The 24,124-nt window shown below is 37.7% G+C and overlaps 1 protein-coding gene across 11 annotated transcripts in view; it reads right to left on the bottom strand.

The window, feature by feature from the left end:
• Positions 1–24,124, bottom strand: part of CLASP1 (cytoplasmic linker associated protein 1) — a 302,429-nt gene that overhangs the window by 84,544 nt on the left and 193,761 nt on the right. For 3 of the 11 annotated variants that reach the window (XM_055380542.2, XM_055380550.2, XM_055380546.2), the window contains exons 20-23: positions 22,530–22,553; positions 7,664–7,768; positions 5,016–5,042; positions 2,754–2,921 (exon numbers count right to left, since the gene is read on the bottom strand). In XM_055380542.2, coding sequence (XP_055236517.1) covers positions 2,754–2,921; positions 5,016–5,042; positions 7,664–7,768; positions 22,530–22,553 — 324 coding nt within the window. Of the gene's footprint in view, positions 1–2,753; positions 2,922–5,015; positions 5,043–7,663; positions 7,769–22,529; positions 22,554–23,039; positions 23,088–24,124 lie in introns of all 11 variants that reach the window. The other 8 variants (XM_055380544.2, XM_055380547.2, XM_055380541.2 and 5 more) reach the window with 4 other exon arrangements.

A 24,124-nucleotide genomic window follows, 5' to 3' on the forward strand; every position in this document is an offset into this window, starting at 1 on the left:
CCAGAAAACCTTAACATTTAAAATACACATCCACAGAATGAAAGCTGCAAAAATATCAAATGTGTTTTCATAGCCTTTCCATAGAGGAGTGGGAGAAGAGAACAAGGGCAAACTTCCAAAATATAATCACTATAGATACTAGTGATTTATGTGACTTTATTGTATCTATGAAGTATTATCTTTAAGACACACAGAAATAAAACAACTTAAAAATATATTTTCCTAGTCAGATAGCTTATGAGGGAACAAATCACCAAGAAAAAAGAGTATCAGGGATATATTTTGCTTCTTGAATATTCAATAGGAATTACAGGCTGTTCTGCTTAAGAAAACCTAAATGCCAAAGAAGAGCCTTGGCATCAGTTTTAAAACAAATGAAAAAAGAAAATTTTGTTAAGAAGTATCATTTCAAATAGAAAGAGGCATAGTTGAACCAAACACGATTTGTAGATAACTACGATTAATTCTCAGTGCAAATTCCAAACCTAGTTTAGCTATCATTAAAACTGTTGAATTTGTTGGTTCGGGAATTATAGAAAATATTCCTAAAAGATGTTCCTCCTCTTTTTTTCAACAATTATATTGAAAACTGCTATACAATGAGTCAAATGTTAAGAAACACAGGCATATATCCAGTATATACTAAATGATAATAGTAATATATAATCTATTACTGAATAATGCTATTATGTCTGCCACCCTATTAAATGCAATCTCTAAGCAGTACCACAGGAAAAAAATGAAAATACATTTTATTCATATATACTTCTTTATATGCATATATTCTCACAATGTGTGGAAATTTAAAGAAAATATCTTCTTTAATATAAACTATATGTATGATCTCAAAGCTCTACACGTTAACTGATCCCTTTAATTAGCATCAAGGAAATAACTTTCTTCAAATAATATTTCAAATAACTCTTTGGAAGGGAACAGGCTTAAGTTCCTACTGATGCTCCATAATACCTGTTTTAAAAACGTATAAAATATTGTCTTTTCAACTACACACAACACAAACTTCCTAGTTAAAACCATGGAACACATTAGAATTATGTTAGATAAATGAAGTTGGGTTATTTCCCAATTTCAAGAAGATTAAAATGGCATCTTTAATAATATAAAAAGAAAAAAATCTCAAAACAGAAAAGAATCTTTAAATGTATAAAACTAACATGGATTGCAAACAGACATCCTATAAACTTAAACAATTAACTATGGAAAAAGACAGCTAAAACATAACACCTAGATTTAACATCAAATGCATTTTCCAAATACAAATATGTTACAGCATCAGACATAAAATTCAGATATTCCAGCTGTGACCTTTTCTATGGTTGTATCCACATCAACACCCAAATAACTTGTCAGCTAAGAGACCACACTACGCAATGCCAATAAAAAGTTGGCATCACAGAGATTTACTAAAACCAAGAAATACTTTCTACTTGCTTTGGAAATAGGATTTCAAATCAAATCTTATCCATTCTTAAATATCTTCTCCTGCCTTCTCGTAGCTAAGGTGGGCTTCAAAGACTTTCATGAGCTGGACTCTACCAGTCTCTACCCCCAACTCCCACCCACTCTGACTTCCTTTACAGCAGCCAAATGAATTACATGTGGCTTCCTCTTGCCTGACTGCTTCTGCAGATGCTTCTCTCTCCTCTAGAAACCTTTCCCCTCATCTCCCCACCCGGACTAATCCCATTTTGTACTTCATGAAAACAGAACCTACCCTGGGCAGCCTCCCCTAGCAAGAAATCTGGGGTGGCCAAGGGTCTAAGATACTCCTTTTTTAGGTCATAGTTTTGATTATGTGAAGCACCCTGTCACAGTATTTGTCATACTTTCTTACATTTCCACCTCTCCCCAATAGATACCAAGCTTTTTGAAGTCAGAATCTAAATCTATCTCATGTATCTTCTAATTCTCAGGTCTAACAAAGTGCCTGGTACATCATAGTAAACACTGTTGATGAGATAAATGAATAAATGAGAAAGATAAGCCAACACAATTTAAGAATACAGTAGTCTGATTTTATATTAATACATTTTACCCTTAGGAAGTAAAGAAGTCATAGAGTATGAATTTAGATTTTTTGTATTATATCACAAAGACTTCTAAATTTTATATTTAAAAAGGTAGCGTATGAATTAGATTTTAAATGGAGTAAAAGGTATTTAAGCGGCTGACAGTAATTCACATGATTCTACACACTATTACAAAGAAACTAAGTAACACAAAACTAAATATTATATATTGGTTTTAATTAATTCCTAGCTTTCATGCTTAAACAAATCTATGTCAGAAGTAACTATACATATTTTTTCACCATAAGTTTCACCAATTAGATTAGAGAAGATCAGAATTAAAATAAATGTGGACCCTAAATGCTGTTTTTGAAAAATTCATATAGGTTAATGTCTACTTCATGCTAATCAGTAAAAGGAAAATGAAAAGCAACACTGCTTCTAATTGTGGGGGAAACACCCTGCTATTTCCCCGATTCCAATGCTTTGTACAATGACTGCAAAACACAAAAGCCTACAATGACATAATTCCTTCCCATCAATTTGAAGGGTTAAGTCCCGTGTATTTTTCTAACTGAAACCTCAATATGCCATAATCTGTATAAAGCACACCCAGGCAAAGTGACATCCTCAGTTCAAAAAATAGATCTATATTTCCTACATTTATAATCAAAACTATGACCAAGCTGGGAATGGTATTCCAAGATCTTTGAGAATCCTTACCTAATCCTATTCGGTTTGGACTTGTTTCCCGGCTACATCCCTGGCTCCTGGGAATCTTGCTTCGCTTTTCTGAAGACGGTGTCACAGGTGGGCCTCGTGAGGAGCCCCCAGTAAGTCCACCATAACCACTTCCCAACAATTTTCCTGGGGAACTTGACCGGCTGCCAGCTAAAAGTGAAGCAAAATGACAATGAATAATAGATGTAAATGTAGGAATGAACTATAATACTTTCAAAAGCCAGGTTTTACACATTAATTTGGCTAAAATACAGAATTTTATATAAAAATAAATTTTTATTTGGTGGTAGTAATTTTTTTAAATGTAGGAGCATAAAAGACTATTGAATATCATAAAAGAATATACTTAGAAGAATTACTGGTGGAATAGCCTTCTTATTCCACAGTAAATATCTACAAATGTCACAAAGGTGTTTATTCTTATTTTGTTTTTTTAATTCTGTAAGAGCTGATTATGTTAAAAATTTTAAGTGTCACTGCTAGAAGAGCAGAAGTAGAACTATAACAATTTTCTTAGCATTAGCTACAGAAAATGGATCCAAGAAAACTCTATTAATCTGACAAATGATATAAAAGGGAGTAGGGGGATAAAATAACCAGAAACCTGGTAAATAAAAATCACAAAATAAGATAGAAGCTCAAACATATTAGTTAATCATAATAAATGTGGCTGGATTAAATTCATCGATTTAAAAGAGATTAAAACAAGCCTGGGCTGGTGGCTCATGTCTGTAGTCCCAGCACTTTGGGAGGCCAAGGTGGGAGGAGTTTGAGCCCAGGAGTTTGAGACTAGTGTGGGCAACAACAGGGAGACCCCACTTCCCCAAAAATTGTAAAAATTTGTCAGGCATGGTGGCACATGCCTCTAGTCCCAGCTACCCGGGAGACTGAGGTGGGAGGATCACTTGAGCCCAGGAGGTCAAGGCTGAAGTGAGCCATGATCACACCACTGCACTTCACACCTGGCAACAGAGCAAGACCCTGTCTCTTAAAAAAGAACAAAAAAGAAAAGAAAAGAAAATGCAAAGTAAAATAAAATGAAATTCAGCTGTCTGGTATTTTTAAAAGTCAAACAATACACCACAAACAAAAACAAATAGAATAAAACACAGCATTTAAAAAAGACAAAGAAGGATATTTAATATTTATGAAAGAATAATTGTCCATGAAGATATAATAATCACGAACCTTTATGCTCCAAACGATATAGTTTTGAAATATAAAACTAAAAAATGATAAAAGTACAGGAAGAAATGGAAAAAGCCATACTTACCAAAAGACCTCATGGAAAGACTAATAATATTGAGAAACTATATACCTCACAGAAATTGACAGAGCAGTCAAAATTGTGTCTGTGTGTGTATATGTATGTATAAAAACACACACTTCCCACATACACATATATATCCCAACAGATAGAACACATATTCTTTTTACCTTTCCACACATGAATATTAAAAATAAAAATTGTGTATTAAGCCTCAAAGTAAATCTCAAAAAAAAAAATCTACAACAGTAGAAATAACATGGACCACATTCTCTGAGAAGTATGCAATAAAACTGGAAATTAAAAACAAATAATATGGCTGATAATTTTTATTAATAGGTAAGTAGCTAGATACATATATTACTATTTCTTGTGGGACCTAATTCTCTCTCAGAGGAAACAACAAAATTTTAAGCATCACACCAATACACTCAAATGGCAATCATTTGCATTGACAGATTACCTCCCTAAGTAGAGAAGGCAATACATTCTAAAATATAAAGTATACATTTACTATGTACTAGAATAGAATGACCCAGAGGAAGAAAGCATTTGAAGCAACACTTACCTGTAAATTTATATGTGTGTTTATTTTAAATATATATTATTTAAAAATACATATTATATAAATCAAAACCACCATCATTCAAATGAACCACGTAGGTGAATACTCACAAAAATTAATAGTTTATAATGATTTAACTACAAATTGAAGTGAAAAATCATTATAAAAACCAATGAAGAATTTGTCTCAGGACCTATTAATTTTACCCATAAAATTTGAGCTATATAAACTATTAAACTATGTATAAAGGGGAAAGAAATCCATTTCAAACTCTAGAATTTGAACACAAAGAAAAACGCAGAAAGATTAAGCTTACAATAAAGAGAGAAATTAATATTGTGCAAGGAACATGGGGTCGGGGAGAATGCCAACAACAACAACAAAAAAAAAGGCAAGAAGAGAAATGGCTTACCACCAGCAGGATTAGCAGATCTGGATCCTTGATTATGAGAGCAGACCAAAGGACAGGCAAAAAGTGGATTAAAAGACAATAACACAATACAGAAGGTCAGCATGCAACACAACACAAAGGTCTTTGTTCACAAATATATTAGCAAAACATCTATATTTCCTAGGACTTGTTCCTCCTATTTTTGTACTTATGTTTATCTTTGTCATTCTACATTAGCATTTATTTCAGATCTGTTCATAAAACACTTTCAAACCTACAATGTGCCAGGCTCACATCTGCTTTCTAGCTTTAAGCAACCTGAGGGAAGTGATTGTAACTTACTCATCTGTGTATCACTACCATCTTCAAAAGTGCTTACCACATAGTAAGTGCTCAATAAACATCAACTAACTGAAAGAAACTGCTGTTAACTAGTTTCACCCGTCCTGACTTCCCGTAAACCTCAAATATTTAAAATATGCCAATTATTAAGGGCCCTAAATCTAATATTAATGAAGCCTACTTAGTATTAAATCAGGACTATGAATACTAGTATATCTACATTTGTGATATATACACTTATATTTACCACTTATTAAAATAATTTTTTAAATATTTAATTTATATGCATAAGCTTAAGGTATAGGCTTGATCACTGGCTAGTGTGGTCACTCTTCCTGAGTACGATTTGGTGAGTGAAGTAAAACTAAGGAATTTTAAAAGGGGAGCCCCAAGGCTAGGTACAGTATTTTTATAAGACTGAAAAATTAAAGCTCTATTATCACCCTAATCACTATTAGAGAAGGAACTGTAATCTTCACCACCTGCCAAGGTAACCTACACATTCCTAAAACCTGCAATATAAGAGAGAAAATTACAGCATTGACCTAGCTGGGGCAGGAAACCCCAAAGACCCCAGTGCTGATAAACAGCATTAGAAAGAAATATGTAAAATACTGTTCAACCCTCAACCCCCACAGAGGGAAGCAACACTGCATAATTACATTCTTAGACATTTTTTATTTGGCTTAATTTCATTATATTGACCTAGATTCTGAGATTCGAACACTTTTTGTCAAGAATTCCTTTGCAGTAAAATTTGACCCATATGTATGAGTCAAATATCCTTTTGTGTCTCCAGGCATCACTAGGGTTCAACAGAATAACCAGAGCCAAGAAGTTGTTCCCAAGACAGACACTTCTGGGCTACACCTGCACCCTGGATCTGAATGAAAATCCAGTTTAAGTTCTACACTAAGGAGGGCATTCTTGGTCTTAACGGACTCAATCTATCCTGAACTGCATCCCTCATCATGTAAATCCATTCCTAGCCTTCTTTCCTAAACCTACTGAAGTAGACAGGGATCAAGGAGGCTCAACTTCAGCTAGGATGGAAGTCTGCTGATCTGAAACAACTATGACTATAAAGCTTGCGTCCATTTAACTATCACATGCTAGGCTCCTAATGCTCATTAAATCCTCATGAAAACCCCATGAGGGTGGGAACTGTTATCACTCAGTTTACAGACAATGAAACAATGGCTCACAAAGGTTAAAAGACTCACCCAACATCACACTGGAGCCAGGATGCAAACCCAGTTTTGTCTGACACTGAAACCCATGCTTGTAGTGTATCACACTACACAATACAACCTAGGCCACAGGAAGGTTCTGTACCCTCACCAAAGGCAGCACTATAACTGATCTTCTGCTTTCTTTGCAGAAATTATATAACATGAGGACTGCAGTTATCAAAGGGAAAAGAATTTAAATTCAGAAGGTGTCGAACAAGGCCATTTTCTATACTAAGGGAGCTCTTAAGGTTTGGTGCAGACTGATCACTCTCTACAACAGACAGACAGTTTCTTGGGCCACAAAGGAGGCAGGCAAATGTCAGCTAGTGAGTGCTGTGCTGTGGGACCGCATGCGGCTCCTGGGGACAGGAAGACTCTTCCTTCCCATGCTCACCTTGCCCAGGAGCACTCTGCTACCCAGCTCTACTCAACATGCATAGAGAGGAGGCGGGCCCCTTAAAGTTTATGTGTGGCTGGAAAGTGAGACACCAAGGGAGGATCTGAAGAGTGACCAGAATAAATTCATTCCAGCTGTGGCTGCTTTCATGGCTAAGGCTAACAAACCAACTGACTTCACATATACAGAGACGCAATCATGGAAGCAGCTAGGCAAAGCAAGAGCCCACATGGCAGGAAGAGAGGTGCGGGCTGCAAATGTTAGAGCACAGAATTAAAGGGGGAGAGCTTTTAATGGATTTACTTATTTACTACTGGAAAGAACATAGCATTAATAGTTTTCTGCCCACGTACTGTTCTAAAATTATATCGGAAGGATTCCTTATCAATGCAAAAATGAGTCACAGAACAGATAAGTTACAATTTGACAGGCTTCAAAGGAGGGAGAAAAACTACATTTTAATGTTTAATGCTTAACAATACAAAATGTAAATCACCTGGACAGGAGACAAATGTATGCCTGAAATGTTTCATTTTTTAAGCTTACCCAACAAACAGTAAGATTACTCACAGTATCTCAGAGCCACAAAAAATGTGTTTTTCCCTCTGAAGTCAATATAAAGATTGTAAAATGTTCAACTGCAGAATGAGCTGTTGAATAAAACTGAGGTAAGCAAGAGCATAAAATACGTTTCTTACGCTGGGACTGTGAAACCACTTTAGCGCGACTGCGGCCCCGGTTATCAGGTGTAGAGGCGACGTTGGTGGCACCCCCAGAGCTTTGCCGTCTTGTGCGGATCCGACCTGGAGGACACAGCAAAAACAGTGTTTCACAACATTTCCAGTAAGTGCCACCTCCTCAAGAAAAGAACCCATGCCCCAAAAGAGGGGCACTGACCAGCCAACTACATGGGGAGCAACAGCTTCTGTGAGCAGATCCTCCACACGAGCTCTGCCACGTCTCCCTGTGTGTGCACGCACACATGTGCATGTGATCCGCACACAACTGTTCTACGAACACAGGATGAACTCCTGAGATGGAGCCATGGACCTGCAGCTGTTTAGGTTCCAGCTATTTTAGTATGTTATCTCTTCAGACGAGGAAGTGATATCCATTTGAGGACATTTCCCATAATTTTTTCCAGATTAAATTTTCTTTTTTATTGTCTACAAATCTGACAAATTTCCAAAAACACAAAATATTTACTGTCTCTGTAAAAAACAAACTATAGAAAATAAGAGTAATACCAAAAAAAACCCAAAATAAAAAAGTCTACCTTAACTCAGCCATCACAGAAGCTATAGCTCCCCAGTGAATAAATGTGTTTTTGATATGCAGCATTAAACTTTCATTTTTAAAGCATGTATGTCAGTAAGTTTCTAAGATAAAGAAAAGATAAAGCTAAAAAGAGAGATACAGCTAAAAAGAATCAGTATTAGGAGTACCTAGAGAAATGATGGCCCAAAGATAATCCAATGCTGTAGGCAGTTATGAAAAAATTACAGCAATTATTGAACCACGAAGCCATAAAAATAAAAATGAATTCAGAAACACAAAATCATTAGTGACCAGACTAGTAGGATTAGCGATTAAACTTTAAAAAAAAAAAAAAATGGGCCATTTTGGTTTCGAGGGAGCACAAAATGCCTCTCCGGCCGTAATTCAATGAGGATAGGAAAAACACAACCAACTTGAACTCCCACTGGCTTTTATGTTGTTCAAAATCACTTCTACCCCCCACAAGCGACAAAGCTTACAGAGAAGTAATGCAGGAAGCAAAACCTAAAGCTTGAAAAAGTTTCAAGAAAGGAAGGTAAAGAGCAATGAAAGAAAGCTGGCATTAAAAAAATAATAAAACGTTAAGAATCAATGACTTTTCAGTTTAAGGAAAAACTTATACATAAACTCTATAATCTATACAGAAGTGAAAAGCTATACCATTTACTAACAACTATATATGAGTCCATTCAGAATCCTCACAGCATATAAAGTAATTACTCCCATTTTACAGATGAGAAAACCGAGAAACAGGGAAATAAATTAATTTGTTCAATGTCACACTACTGGTCTAGATCCCTGTGCCTGGCTGACTGGGAAGCCTATGAGTGATGACCTCTGATTTTCCTAAGGAAGTCACTGAGCTAAATCAAGGCAGTCACAAAGGCAAAGTGAACATGAAAAAAACAACTGAATTTAAATTCTTAAACTCATTATAAAATATTTAGGTCACAAAAAGATTTTTTAAATGAACATGTATACTCATTTAGCTTAAAAAATAAAAACTCTCTTTGCTAATCCTCTCGTACTCTACTTTCCCCCAACATTTGGTAACATGATCCTAAACCCAGTGTTCAGCATTCCCTTGTTTTGTTTTTTTTTTGTAAATACATGTTTTCACAACCAATAACTGTGTGGTTTTGTTTTACATATTTAGAAAGTTTTTAAATTATAACACAAGGTCTATATTTTTCTAAAGCTTACTATTTTGCTAATATTTTATTTGAAAAGTCACTTATGTATGGATAAAGAACGGATATACTTTATTTTTTCCATATAACTAACCAATGTTGAAATAAATTTACTTAACGCTTTTCTTACTGATTAAAATGCCACTTGTTTATCAAGCAGCACTTATGTGTGCCTGGGTTTCTCAGCCTTCTAGTCTGTCCCACTAGTCAATGTGTCCATACCTACACGACATCACAATACTGTGATTAGCTTTTTATTAATTTATTAATTAATTAATATATGAGGCAGAGTCTCTTTCTGTCGCCCATGCTGGAGTGCAGTGGTGTGTGACCTCGGCTTACTGCAACCTCCACCTCCTGGGATCAAGCGATTCTCCTGCCTTAGCCTCCCCAGTAGCTGGGATTACAGGAACATGCCACCACACCTGGCTAATTTTTATATTTTTAGTAGAGTCAGGATCTGACCATGTTGGCCAGGCTGGTCTCCAACTCCTGACCTCAAGTGATCCACCCGCCCTGGCCTCCTAAAGTTCTAGGATTACGGGCAGAAGCCACTGTACCCGGCCTGTGATTAGCCTTTTTTTAAAGACATCCTGCTAATTGGCAGGACAAGTAAATTCGCCTTTTCCTAAGCCCTTTGCTGTCTTCCATATGTATGTGCAGACACAGTAACAACGCCTGTTGAAATGTTGACTGGCATTATGTGAAACTCTGGGTTAAGGGGAAAAGCTTTATAATATTGGTCTTCTCATTCATTGTATCTTCTATGTTTATTTAACTTTTTCAATATCTTTTGATAAAGTCTGATCATTTTTTCAAAGTTCTTACTCAATTTTTATAGACTTATTTAAAGTTGCTTTATTTTTATAATTTATTAAATTATATTTTCTGTTCTTGGCAGGTAAGAATGGAATCATTATATTTTGATCTTAACACTCTAGGATTCTGCTAAACTTTTATTAATTCCGCTAATTTGTATACAGATTTGGGGTTATCTAAATAGAATAACACCCACAAATAACTCATCAGCTTATTACCCTCAAATAATTCACTTTTACTTCTTTGCCTTTATTGTGGTGTCTTGGTCATGTAATATAATGCAAAATAGAAGCAGTGAGGGTAAGCACTGTTGACTCAAACAAGATTTTTAAAAAGAATTTCTGAAATTTCACAGAAAGTATATCTGCCAACAGGTTAAGAAAATTTGGCCCAGAGCGGTGGCTCATGCCTGTAATCCCAGCACTTTAGGAGGCCAAGGTGAGCGGATCACCTGAGGTCAGGAGATCGAGACTAGCCTGGCCAACGTGGAAAAACCCCATTTCTACTAAAAATGCAAAAATTAGCTGGGCATGGTGGCGCATGTCTGTAATCCCAGCTACTTGGAAGGCTGAGGCAGGAGAATTTCTCGAACCCGGGGCGGAGGTTGCAATGAGCCAAGATCGTGCCACTGTACTCCAGCCTGGGCAAAAGAGCAAAACCCTGTCTAAAAAAAAAAAAAAAGAAAAGAAAATTCATTTCTGTGCCTAGTTGCCAACAATTTTTATCATAAATGTTTGAATTTTTTGATGTTTTGATCTTTTTAGATAAGAGGGTTTTTCTCCAGAATTTAAACTACATTAATAAATTTTAAAGTAATAGGTGAGGCACAGCGGCTCACGCCTGTAACCCCAGCACTTCGGGAGGCTGAGGTGGGAGGATCTTTGAGGACAAGAGTTTTGACACCAGCCTGGCTAACACGGCAAAACCCCATCTCTACTAAAAATACAAAAAATTAGTTGGGCATGGTTGTGCAGGCCTGTAATGCCAGCTACTTTGAAGGCTGAGGCACGAGAATTGCTTGAACCTGGGAGGCAAAGGTTGCAGTGAGCTGAGATCGTGCCACTGCACTCCAGCCTAGGCGACAAAGTGAGACTCTGTCTCAAAAAGAAAAGAAGAACAATTAAACCTGGGCTAAACTTACGTGGTCATGACATACAGACTCACATACACAATGTTTGTAGGTACTCTGGTCATACTAGCTGCATAAAACCAGTGAGGGAAGTATTCCCTCTTTTCCTATTCTCTGAGTTTACGTAAGACTGGAATTACCTAATGTTTTTATTATTATTATTATTTTGCATCTCCACTGATAAACTGACAATGCAATTATCCAATCTTTGATACAACTTGTGTGCTAAACCATCTGAGCATGGCAGGAATTTTTGGAGTATCTTTTCCATTTTTATTAAGTTTATTTTGGCAGGGTGGGAATAGAACAATGAACTTTTAACTACTGATTCAAACTGTTTAATGAGCAGTCTTAAAACTACTCACATTACTTGTTTCTTTGAAGAAACAGTTTTGGGTTTTCTTGAAACTTGTACAATTTGTTTTTGAATTGTTAACAAAGCTGTCATATGTTTATCTTACCTTAATTTCAAAAAATTATTATTTTTTCTTTGATACAGAGTCTAGCTCTGCTGCCTAGGCTGGAGTGGAATGGTGCGATCACAGCTCACTGATGCCTCACTTCCCAGGTTCAAGCTGTCCTTCCACCTTAGCCTTCTAGTAGCTGGGAGCAGCTGGGACTACAGGTGTATGTCACCACACCATATTAATTTTTAAATTTTCTGTAGAGATGGGGGTCTCACTATGTTGCCCAGGCTGGTCTCAAACTCCTGGCCTCAAGCAATCCTCTCAACTTGGCCTCCCAAAGTGCTCAGATTATAGATGTGAGCCATTGTACCTGGCTTCCTATTACCTTTAAAACTCTACTGATCCACATTTATGCCTAATTTATTATTCTTAACAGTTAATTTGTACCTTTTCTGTATTTCAATTGACATTTTTCAAAAGTTTGCCTACTTGATTAGTATTTTCAAAAACTGAAATTTTGCTGGGTGCAGTGGCTCATACCTGTAAGCCCAGCACTTTGGGAGGCTGAGGCAGGTGGATTACTTGAGGCCAGGAGTTAGAGCCCAGCCTGGGCAACATGGAGAGACTGTCTCAACTAAAAATGCAAAAATTACCTGGGCGTGGTGGTGCACGCCTGCAATCCTCTTTTACTGGCGTGAGCCACCACGCCCAACTTTAGTGTCTTTCATCAATTACAAATTTTTTTTTGCTTTTGTTACTAAATACTCTTCAAAAGCTTTCTTCTACTGATCCTTTGTCTTCTATCTGTAGTCTTAAGTTTTAGATTTCTCTCTTTAAATATCACATTGGGCTGGGCGTGGTGGCTCTCCCCTGTAACCTCAGCACTTTGAGAGGCCTAGGCAGAAGGACAGCTTGAGGCTAAGAGTTTGAGACCAGCCTGGGAAACATAGCAAGACCCTGTCTCCATTTAAAAATAATAAAAAATAAATATTATATTGCTAGAGCTTTAAAATAAATCAAGCGTGACAATCTTTCTCATTTAACCATAAAGCTTGGTTTATTTGACTTTATTTTTACTTTTCTTTTTTTCTTTTTTTGAGGCAGAGTTTCGTTCTCGTTGCCCAGGCTGGAGTTCAATGGCGCAATCTGGGCTCACTGCAACCTCTGCGTCCCGGGTTCAAGTGATTCTCCTGCCTCAGCCTCCCGAGCAGCTGGGAATACAGGCATGTGCCACCACGTCCGGCTAATTTTGTATTTTTAGTAGAGATGGGGTTTCTCCATGTTGGTCAGGCTGGTATTGACCTCCCAACCTCAGGTGATCTGCCCACCTCAGCCTCCCAAAGTGTTGGGATTACAGGTGTGAGCCACCATGCCCGCCCTATTTTTACCTTTTTATATGCATGCTTTTGTCTTGATTTTTCATTTTCCTTTTATCCTCTCCTTTGCTTCCTTCTTTTGGCTTAATTTTTTAAAGATGCTTTACTATCTTTAAATAATATTATGAAAAACGCAGCCATTAAATCACACTTTAGAGGAGATACAGTAATTTTAAGGGCTCCCTCCTTTTAAAATTAAACCTCTTTGAGATAATTATAGATTCCTATGCAGTTTTGAGATTCCTGTGTGTTCTTTATGCAGTTTCTCTCAATGGTAACATCTTACAAAGCCATAGTATAAAATCAGAAACAGGACATGAACACTGATATGCTCCACCCTTCCTATTCAGACTATTCAGATTTCCCTGTTTTCTTTGCAGTTAATCTTTGGCTTTCCTTTGTAGGTAGTTTCTTTTTCTAGTGGCTTCTGTGCCTTTCGTGTTGTGCAATTTTACTTTTTTTTTTTTCCTTGAGACAGAACTTTACTCTGTCACCCAGGTTGGAGTACAGTGGCGTGATCTCAGCTTACTGCAATCTCTGCCTCCCAGGTTTAAGTGATTCTCGTGCCTCAGTTTCCTGAGTAGCTGGGATTACAGACATGTACCACCACGCCTGGCTAGTTTTTGTATTTTTAGTGGAGACAGGGTTTTGCCATGTTGGCCAGGCTGGTCTCAAACTCCTGTCCTCAAGTGATCAGCCCACCTCAGCCTCCCAAAGCATTGGGATTAAGGCGTGAGCCACCGTACCTGGCCTTACTATGATATGTTTAACTGCAGATTTTTTATTTTTGTCTTACTTGGAATTTGCTGGGTTTCTTCAATCTGTGCTTTAATGTCTTTAATGTCTTTTTTTTTTTTGAGACAGAGTCTCACTCTGTTGCCCAGGCTGGAGTGCAGTGGTGTTATCTCGGTTCACTGCAATTTCCACCTCCTGGGTTCAAGCATTTCTCACACCTCAGCCTCCCAAGCAGCTGGGACTACAGGTGCGAGCCACCATGCCCAGCTAATTTTGGTATTATAAGCAGAGACAGGGTTTCACCATATTGGCCAGGCTGGTCTCAAACTCCTGGCCTTCAGTGATCCATCCACCTCAGCCTCCCAAAGTGCTGGGATTATAGGCATGAGCCACTGTGCCTGGCTTTAGTGTCTTTCATCAATTATGAAAAATTCCCAACCATCATCTCTTCAAATATTGTCTCTGCCCCATTCTCCCTCTTCTTCTTAAACTCCCATTAGACATGTTAAATTTCTTTACTATCTTGCATGTAACTTAACAACTCTGTCATATTTTCTAACTCTGTACTACAGTCTGGATAAGTTCTTCCTAGCTTTCTTAATTCATGAGTTCTCTCTTCAGTTACATTGATTCTACTGCTCAATTTACCCATGCAGTTTATTTTTATTTTTTTCAGACAGGGTCTTGCTCTGTTGTCCTGACTGGAGTACAGCAGTTATGATCACGGCTCACTGCAGCCTCAACCTTCTGTGCTCAAGCGATCCCCCTGCCCCAGCCTCACAAGTATCTGGGGCTACAGGTGTACACCACCATGCTTGGCTAACTGTAAAAAAAAATTTTTGGTAGAGATGGGGTCTCACTATATTGCCCAGGCTTAACTCCTGGGCTCAAGCAATCCTCCTGCCTCGGCCTCCAAAATTCCTAAGATTACAGGTGTGAGCCACCATGCCTGACCACTTTTTGATTTTAATAATGTATTATATTTTCATTTCCAGAAGTTCCATTTGCTCTTCTTCAAAATCTGCTTGGTCATTCTTGATAGCCTCTTACTCCCTTTCTACAATTTCACTTTATTTCTTTAACTGTTAAGACAATGAAACGATCACTTTTCTTGGAAATTTATGGGAATTCTTTAAGATCTAGATTAAAGCTGAATTATTCCAAAGAAGATCTCTGATTTTGTTTGTGTCCTGTGGACACAAGTAATCCACAGCCAACTTAAAATGATTTGTCTATTTGGGTTTTTCAAACTACAAACGTAACGTAGATTCTGACCAGAATCCTGCATCAAGATTTTGGTTGCACATTCTCGAGGGAGATTACTTTCCCCCTCTAGCCAGCACCAGAGTTAAGATGGGCAAATTTCTCTGTTGTTCTTTTCAGTTTAGTAAAGTTAACTTTTTGTTCACTAATGATGACGCAGGTCTTAAATGGGCTTGGGCTTTCTGTCCTTTATGTCCTGCACAATCATCACATCAAATGCCCAAGGACCCCAGGGTTTAGCCAAAAGCCTCAGGGTGACGGCCAGCATTGACCCTGACATACCAGGGCTGCTGCCATGCTTAGGTTTGAAGCTGTGTGGATTCACTGCTTTTACTCTAGAATAGTAATGTATTCTCAACTGGGAGGATTATTCTGGCTACTAAGTTGTATGTATCCTTAAAAAATGCGAGTTTATTTCTTTTAAACACTTTAGTTATTTTACATTTTATAACAGATCCTTAAGTCCTTAAGGGTACATTCTGTTTTTATTCTTTTTCTCTGCTGCCTCTCACTCATAATGGATGTAACACAGAGTATGAACTCTTATTTCACTGATTTCCATCTGCATGAACCCCGAGGAATTAGATTTGAGAGTAGCTTCCTCTACAGAAGTTTAATGTTTGTTCCTGGCAGGCACCCCTGGGGGCTATAAACACAAACTACTTTAATTCATTAGCTTGGAGTCTTCCAAACACCACAGGTGAAGTAAATTTAAAACCACAACTTGTGTGAGTAGACAGCTTAGTTACAAATTATGAGAAAAGATTAGGGTTTTTTTTCCCCCTCTGTTTAAGGCAAAGTCAAGACAGACATTATATCAACTTGAAGATAAAAAGGATTTTTTGTGTTGTTTTGTTTTTCTCACCTGTCCACCTTGTCATGGATATACAGCCCCCTTGTCAATGCTGGCTTAATGCCAACTCTCAATCTTCACCTTGGGTCAGCTCAAGGTCTTGTGATCTGTGTGTCTAGCTATTCACATCAATAACTAAGCCCTTTTCTGCATCTATTGAGATAATCATGTGGTTTTTGTCTTTGGCTCTGTTTATATGCTGGATTACATTTATTGATTTGCATATATTGAACCAGCCTTGCATCCCAGGGATGAAGCCCACTTGATCATGGTGGATAAGCTTTTTGATGTGCTGCTGGATTCGTTTTGCCAGTATTTTATTGAGGATTTTTGCATCAATGTTCATCAAGGATATTGGTCTAAAATTCTCTTTTTTTGTTGTGTCTCTGCCTGGCTTTGGTATCAGAATGATGCTGGCCTCATAAAATGAGTTAGGGAGGATTCCCTCTTTTTCTATTGATTGGAATAGTTTCAGAAGGAATGGTACCAGTTCCTCCTTGTACCTCTGGTAGAATTCGGCTGTGAATCCATCTGGTCCTGGACTGTTTTTGGTTGGTAAGCTATTGATTATTGCCACAATTTCAGCTCCTGTTATTGGTCTATTCAGAGATTCAACTTCTTCCTGGTTTAGTCTTGGGAGAGTGTATGTGTCGAGGAATTTATCCATTTCTTCTAGATTTTCTAGTTTATTTGCGTAGAGGTGTTTGTAGTATTCTTTGATGGTAGTTTGTATTTCTGTGGGATCGGTGGTGATATCCCCTTTATCATTTTTTATTGCGTCTATTTGATTCTTCTCTCTTTTTTTATTAGTCTTGCTAGCGGTCTATCAATTTTGTTGATCCTTTCAAAAAACCAGCTCCTGGATTCATTAATTTTTTGAAGGGTTTTTTGTGTCTCTATTTCCTTCAGTTCTGCTCTGATTTTAGTTATTTCTTGCCTTCTGCTAGCTTTTGAATGTGTTTGCTCTTGCTTTTCTAGTTCTTTTAATTGTGATGTTAGGGTGTCAATTTTGGATCTTTCCTTTCTCTTGTGGGCATTTAGTGCTATAAATTTCCCTCTACACACTGCTTTGAATGCGTCCCAGAGATTCTGGTATGTTGTGTCTTTGTTCTCGTTGGTTTCAAAGAACATCTTTATTTCTGCCTTCATTTCGTTATGTACCCAGTAGTCATTCAGGAGCAGGTTGTTCAGTTTCCATATAGTTGAGCGGTTTTGAGTTTATTGCGGCATTATTCACAATAGCAAAGACTTGGAACCAACCCAAATGTCCAACAATGATAGACTGGATTAAGAAAATGTGGCACATATACACCATGGAATACTATGCAGCCACAAAAAATGATGAGTTCATGTCCTTTGTAGGGACATGGATGAAACTGGAAATCATCATTCTCGGTAAACTATCGCAAGAACAAAAAACGAAACACCGCATATTCTCGCTCATAGGTGGGAACTGAACAATGAGATCACATGGACACAGGAAGGGGAATATCACACTCTGGGACTGTTGTGAGGTGGGGGGAGGGGGGAGGGATAGCATCAGGAGATATACCTAATGCTAGATGACGAGTTAGTGGGTGCAGCACACCAGCATGGCACATGTATACATATGTAACTAACCTGCACAATGTGCACATGTACCCTAAAACTTAAAGTATAATTAAAAAAAATAAATTAAAAAAAAAGAAATAACTAAGCCCTCAGGGACAGCCTTAAAAATCAGTTCAAGCTTGTCATTCCAGTCTGTGATCCTCTTGGTTTTGAACATTTCCTTACTTTTTTGGGAACACAGCTATGCAGCTTAAAGGGACTCTGTTGTGTTAAACTCAGATATATATTTATTTTATAGGAAAAGGTGTCTTTTGTTTCATTTTGTTTTGTTTTCAGTCTATTGATTTGGCAATATTACTATGAGTACCTGTGCATGTTTTTAAAAGATGATATAAAATGCTCTGTGGTAATTAGGGGGAAAAAGTTTCAATAAATGCAACAAGCAGGCTGGGGACACTGGCTCACGCCTGTAATCCCAGCACTTTGGGAGGCCAAGGCACGAGGGTCACTTGAGTCCAGGAGTTTGAGACCATCCTGGGCAACATGGCGAAACCCCATCTCCACAAAAAATTAGCAGGGCATGGTGTTGCACACCTGTAGTCCCAGTTACTTGGAAGGCTGAGGTGGGAGGATACTTGAGCCTGGCAAGTCAAGGCGGCAGTGAGCCATGATCATGCCACTGTACTCTAACCTAGGTGACAGAGTAAGACCCCACCTCAAAATACAATAAATAAAAATAAAGCAACAAGCAGTAAAAATATACTTCAGTTCTGTAATATAATCTATTAAGTGACAGAGACAAGTAGATAGATGTGAAGGGAGAAAAAAAAGTCAGCACAAGTAACAGAAAAAAAAAAGAGGTAAAGAACTGTACAACAAAAAGAATTTTGGAGGGAAGGATGAATAAGATACGCATCAACAAACAAACCTAACCAGAGCAAAACCAGACCCAGAGGAAAACAAAGACTTGTAAGAGGAGCCCAAAGCCTTTGACATTCATGGAATAAAGAAAGATCATTCATCTCACGACTTTTTAATACTGCTCCTAAGGATTCTTTTTCACTCACATTGCCATTCCTTCTAGAAAAGACTCCAAACCAGGAGAAATTCACCCTGCGTACCAAGTGTAGTTTGTAGGCCTGGTTTTCCTACCTTCTTGTTAGGCAAATGAAAAACCACGAGAGCCTTATGTCACTAGGGTTTTTCTGTTCCCTACATGTTTCAAATTTTCTAGCAAATTCCCAAATTACAGATTATAAAATTAAAAGGTCTTCAAAGTAAGTCTCTGTTCTCATCACACTGGGACGTTTTGGCATACATATCTGCTGTACGTTTCACTGCTTGGGGGCATAATTAAACCAGCCTTTACTCATACACTGACATCTTTCACAGAACCAAAACAGAGGAACTTGATCATTTCTACATTTCGCTACCTACAACTATTCTCCCCAAAAGAATAATTTCCTGCTGGGCATGGTGGCTTACGCCTGTAATCCCAGCACTTTGGGAGGCTGAGGCAGGAGGATGACTTGAGCCCAGGAGTTTAAGACCAGACTAGGCAACATAGGGAGACCCCATCTCTACAAAAAAATTAAAAAATTAGCCAGGCAGGCGTGGTGGTGCACGCCTGTAGTCCCAGCTACTCTGACAGACAGGGTGGGGAGCTGAGGCAGGAGGATCACTTGAGCCTGGCAGGTCAAGGGTGCAGTGAACTGTGATAGCACCACTGCACTCCAGAGCCTGGGTAACAAATGAGACCCTGCCTTTAAAAAAAAAAAAAAATTTCCTTCATATTTTAAAAATTTAAAAGAAGCTTAACACCCTTTTACTTCTATATATAGACATGCATACTTTTTCCACCGTGTAAAAAGGACAATTACCTAAAATTCACAGTTCTTGGATAATTTTTTACATTTTATTTCCCAGTAAAATTGTACTAAAATCTAAGTTCTTTTTCCTGAAGAGAAGACAAGGCTATATAATTTTTATCGTGTAATCTTAATTAAAATCACTGAAAGTTAAGTTGATATGGCTTTTGACTACATCTTAATAAACATGATTATTCCCCAAACAAACAATGGTTGTCAGCCCCACATGCCATTCAAAGCACTATAACTTTTCAATTAAAGTTACTTATTTTGGGAAAAATATGAATGTTTTTCCTAAGCATACTAGCTTTTTCAAAAAAGTATGGGAATGCATTCATTTACCATATGACATCTAATCATAAACTTCCTCATGTGCAACATAAGACATTATGTTTCCCTCATCAAAATCTCCAAAAATTACTGAACATAACATACTGAAGATAATAACCTAGAAATAAACTTTCATCCAAAAGTTGAGTTTTCCGTTCTTTACAAAAAGTATTTTTCTAATTAGTCATAAATGTTAGGATTCCTTGATGTGGACAATGAATAACTCCTAAGGAATATATATTTTTCTCAATTACTATAGTAATAAAATTGCCAGTAAACTCAAACGTACTGCCTAAATTTCTTTCTTTTTTTTTTTTTTTTGAGACGGAGTCTCCCTCTGTTGCCCAGGCTGGAGGGCAATGATGGCATAATCTACACTCACTACAACCTCCGCCTCCTGGGTTCAAGCAATTCTCCTGTTTCAGCCTTTTGAGTAGCTGGGACTAGAGGCACACACCACCACATCTGGCTAATTTTTGTATTCTTAATAGAGACCGGGTTTCACCATGTTGGTCAGGCTGATCTCGAACTCCTGACCTCAGGTGATTCACCTGCTTGGCCTCCCAAACTGCTGGGATTACAGGGGTGAGCCACTGCACTCACCCTCTACATTTTTAATTTAGAGCATACAACTGTTTTAAAATCATCTTGTCTCAGAAGCTAGATTATAAAATATTTAAGAGACTTATTAATAAATTTTTAAAAGGCCCATAATGGTTCCAAAAATGCAGGTGGAAAACTCATATTGAAAAGGCACCAAGTGACATCTCCTGCAGACTTTACCTAGAAAACCACTGTGGCTTTCTAAACAGAACAGGCTCTCTCAGTCTCACTGCTGAAACCAACAGAACAATGGCAACCCAGAAGAGTTCAAACTCACAGGTCTTTCCAGGCTTTGACTAGCCAGTGTTGCCACAGCCTGTGCAGCCCCAGTACACAAACACTGACACTCCCTATGCTTCTTCAGCAACGGTCTCTATTGTCGGAGTCTGAGCTCTCTTTAAAAACAATTTCTCCCAGAAGAAGGAAAAACCAGAGAGTTAGTCTCCTGGACAATAACTGAGGGGGCAATTCTGACCTTACTCAGGACTGTGGAACTGATGGAAAAAAAAAAAAAGTTAAAAAGTGCTAGGGCTGGATGGAATAAAAGGCTGATTTCAATTCTGTTATATAGGCATAGAAATCAGGGCATTCTGGAAAAACATATAATTTCCCATGTAATGTCTTTGCTTTCCATTTCATCTACATTATTCTTTTCCACTCTCCTCCTCCCCTCCCAGTAAGGCTGAGAAAACACTCGGGATTGTTTCTTTGGGAAGGAGAAACATAAAATTACCCATATCAGCTTAAGAAATGAAGAAAATTATCAACCAGCTTCCCAATCACACCAGCCTCTGCCGTCTGCTGTCAGACATGACGTCCTCGTCAGGACAGAGGTTTCTTGTCCTTATTTTAATTCTGGAATTTTTTTTTACAAACTTGTCCGACCCTAAGAACCACCAGTGAGGCTTATTAGAAATTCAGATTCTCTGGTTCCTTCCAAACTTAATCAGCATCTTCAGGGTGAAGGACCTAAGAGTATTTTTTTAGTAAGTATCCAAGTAATTCTCATGATGTGATAAATTTAAGAAACACTGCTCTTGGGATCATGTTCACCTTCAAAAAAAAAAAAATCCATTCCTATCTTTCTTTTATGAGTCCCTTGGAAAGTAACATATGGATTAAAAGAACTGAGCTGCACACATCAAGCTAAACCCAGCCAACTTTGCATGCTAGCCCTTTAGGGTGACTAAATAATATATGAAAATGAACTAGCTGTTCCTAATTGTTAAGTAATTATGCTGAAGGTTGGTGGGTCTAAGCCTCTATTTAGGCAGAGAAGGTTCCTCTAAATTTCAATTACTTAAAGCATTATCATGCATTCTGTCTAGCAAAGGAATGATATTGTCTTATATGCACTTATCAAAAACCTGCAAAGACTAAAACAACTATGTCTAAAATTCAAAAGGTAATACAAAAATAGAAAGAGCTTCTTGAGAATGGCATAAAAAAACAAAATAAAGTGGATCTGGATATGCCTATTTCTTACAGCATTACTATATCCTCGGTGTGTAGTACAGAACACGGCACATGGAAGGCATTTAATACACGGTTGATGAGGGGATGAATGAGAGTAAATGAATGAATGGGGTGTGTGTCCATGAGACAAATAAAAAATAGCATCATATAAGTCAGTAGTACCTTTAGAGGAGAGAAAAATATATATTTTTATTTCTTTAAATTACCTGTTAGAAAATGTTTACCAGCCTTTAGTCTGAATAACTGACATTGAAATTTACTTTCAAAACAGAAAGGCAAATCCTGAGAGGCCCACAAAAGCACAAAAGGAAAGAAAAGGAAACAAAAGCTAAGGTAATGCTTCAGGAGTAATAAAACCCAAGACAGGCAGTCCATGAGGACAGTAGCACACAGTGTGACATCGATGCTCCTCCCCAGAGTGTGGACTCAGCAATAAAAACCACGCGCAGCATACTTTAGTGCTAAAATTCACAAGAACAAAGACTGAACAAGAAAGGGAAGGAGAACTCAGGTAGAGGTAGGGCAAAAACCCAATGGAGACAGAATGAAAAGAGAGGAGGAGAAACAGCGTGCAACATCTCATGCAGGGACCTTGGTGAGGACAAGTGGGTACTGGGCAACACTCGGTGAGAACAGAGGACCAGAGAAAGTGAGACACACCTCAATCACAGAAACAAACCGCTTACCCTCCGCTTTAGTGGTAGTACCATCTTTAAGCAAATTAAAAAACAAGGGAAGGGATAACAGGGAACAGTTAGTAACATTCAAAAAATTAAAAAGCCGAATGTTATTAGCTACTAAAAAAGCAAAAGTACAATTTAAAACAAAATTAAAAGGGAAACAAGTTCAACAGCAAAGCAGAGTCTGAAGCAAGTAAGTGTGCCTTGTATTGAAATTAGCTTAACATAGCATAATGGTTTTTTTGCCTTTGGAAAATAAAACACAGACGGGCAACCCAGGGTAGTGCCACAGTTGAAAGAAAGATTGTTTTTTGTTTTAGCCAACTCTCATCCTCTTAAGAGTTCCTTTTTCTTGGAAGAAAGTACCAGCAGAACAGGGCAGAGAGGAGCAACTAGAAGCTAAAATACTAAAGAGTTACCCAAAAGGCAGAGCCAAGTAAGAAGCTCAGAGAAGCTTGCTCTAGCAATGCCTATCCCAACTACACGTCCAGCAGCAAAAGCTGTCGAGCATGGTACCTGAGTCCAGGCCTATGTACTCCATGTCTTCCCTCATGTGTCTGGACTCTAGAAGTTTGGAAAAGGATCATCAGCTTTAATGCTACACTTTTGCAAAGATGTCATGTGTCAACCTAGGTAGCAACTGTAACAAATTCTCACTAGGATTGTGCTATATTTCAATTTTTTGGTGTTTTTGTTTGGGGACAAAATAAGGGAAGTTGAGGTAGAATTCTCAGGAAACAGAGAATTTGAATACTCCAGTCTCGTTCTTTGAAGAGGTTAATACTGGACTGAAAACCTATCATCAGTGCTTCTGAAGGGTCAGCTCCATATTATCATACCAAAAGACGTGAGGGCTTTTACTAGCACTGGGGGAAGTCTATACCAGCCATATTCAAACACTCCAAATACAGACAGAAAAACAAAAATACTGAGGCTGATTTTTACTCACTTTTTCCAACAATGAAACGAATACTAATTACAAATACTAAAGGTGGATCTAATATACTAAAGCATAGGTAAGTACTGAAAAACTAAACTAAAATTAACAGAACTAATTCAGCATAGGAGGAAGAGTTGTTACTTCTCCTTTGCTCAATGGTTACATATGGACAACACTCCTACATAATGTTGCAATAGTTAAAAACGATTTTAAAAAAAGAGTTCTTAATGAATTTCTTCTCAATTGTTATGGGTGTATGAGGTATTTCCATAAAAACAAGACTGACTGAGCAAATGTTCCAGAACACATATCTTTCAAATTAATAATGTTCCTATCACAATCACACTTTCTTCCACCTTACAGGACAATAGTTTATAAAGAACCTTTATATAATTTCATTTTGCCTCATATATGAGTTAGGTGGCTATTATTACAAGTAATTTGCAGGTATGGAAAATAGACTTACAGATTCCACGGCCTACTCCAGATCACAGAGCAAATAAATGGCAGACCCTAAAATCCTCTCTGGGTGCTATTTGTTCACTGTGCTTCCAATGTTCAAAACATTTTCAGAACATTAGTTTTAGAACTGACTCTGGAATTTGTCTGAAAGTTACATGAGTAACTCCACCTCAATATTTCAGGAAGTTTAAATTTTATT

This window comes from Gorilla gorilla, chromosome 11 (assembly GCF_029281585.2).
Source record: "Gorilla gorilla gorilla isolate KB3781 chromosome 11, NHGRI_mGorGor1-v2.1_pri, whole genome shotgun sequence".
NCBI classification, from domain to species: domain Eukaryota; kingdom Metazoa; phylum Chordata; class Mammalia; order Primates; family Hominidae; genus Gorilla; species Gorilla gorilla.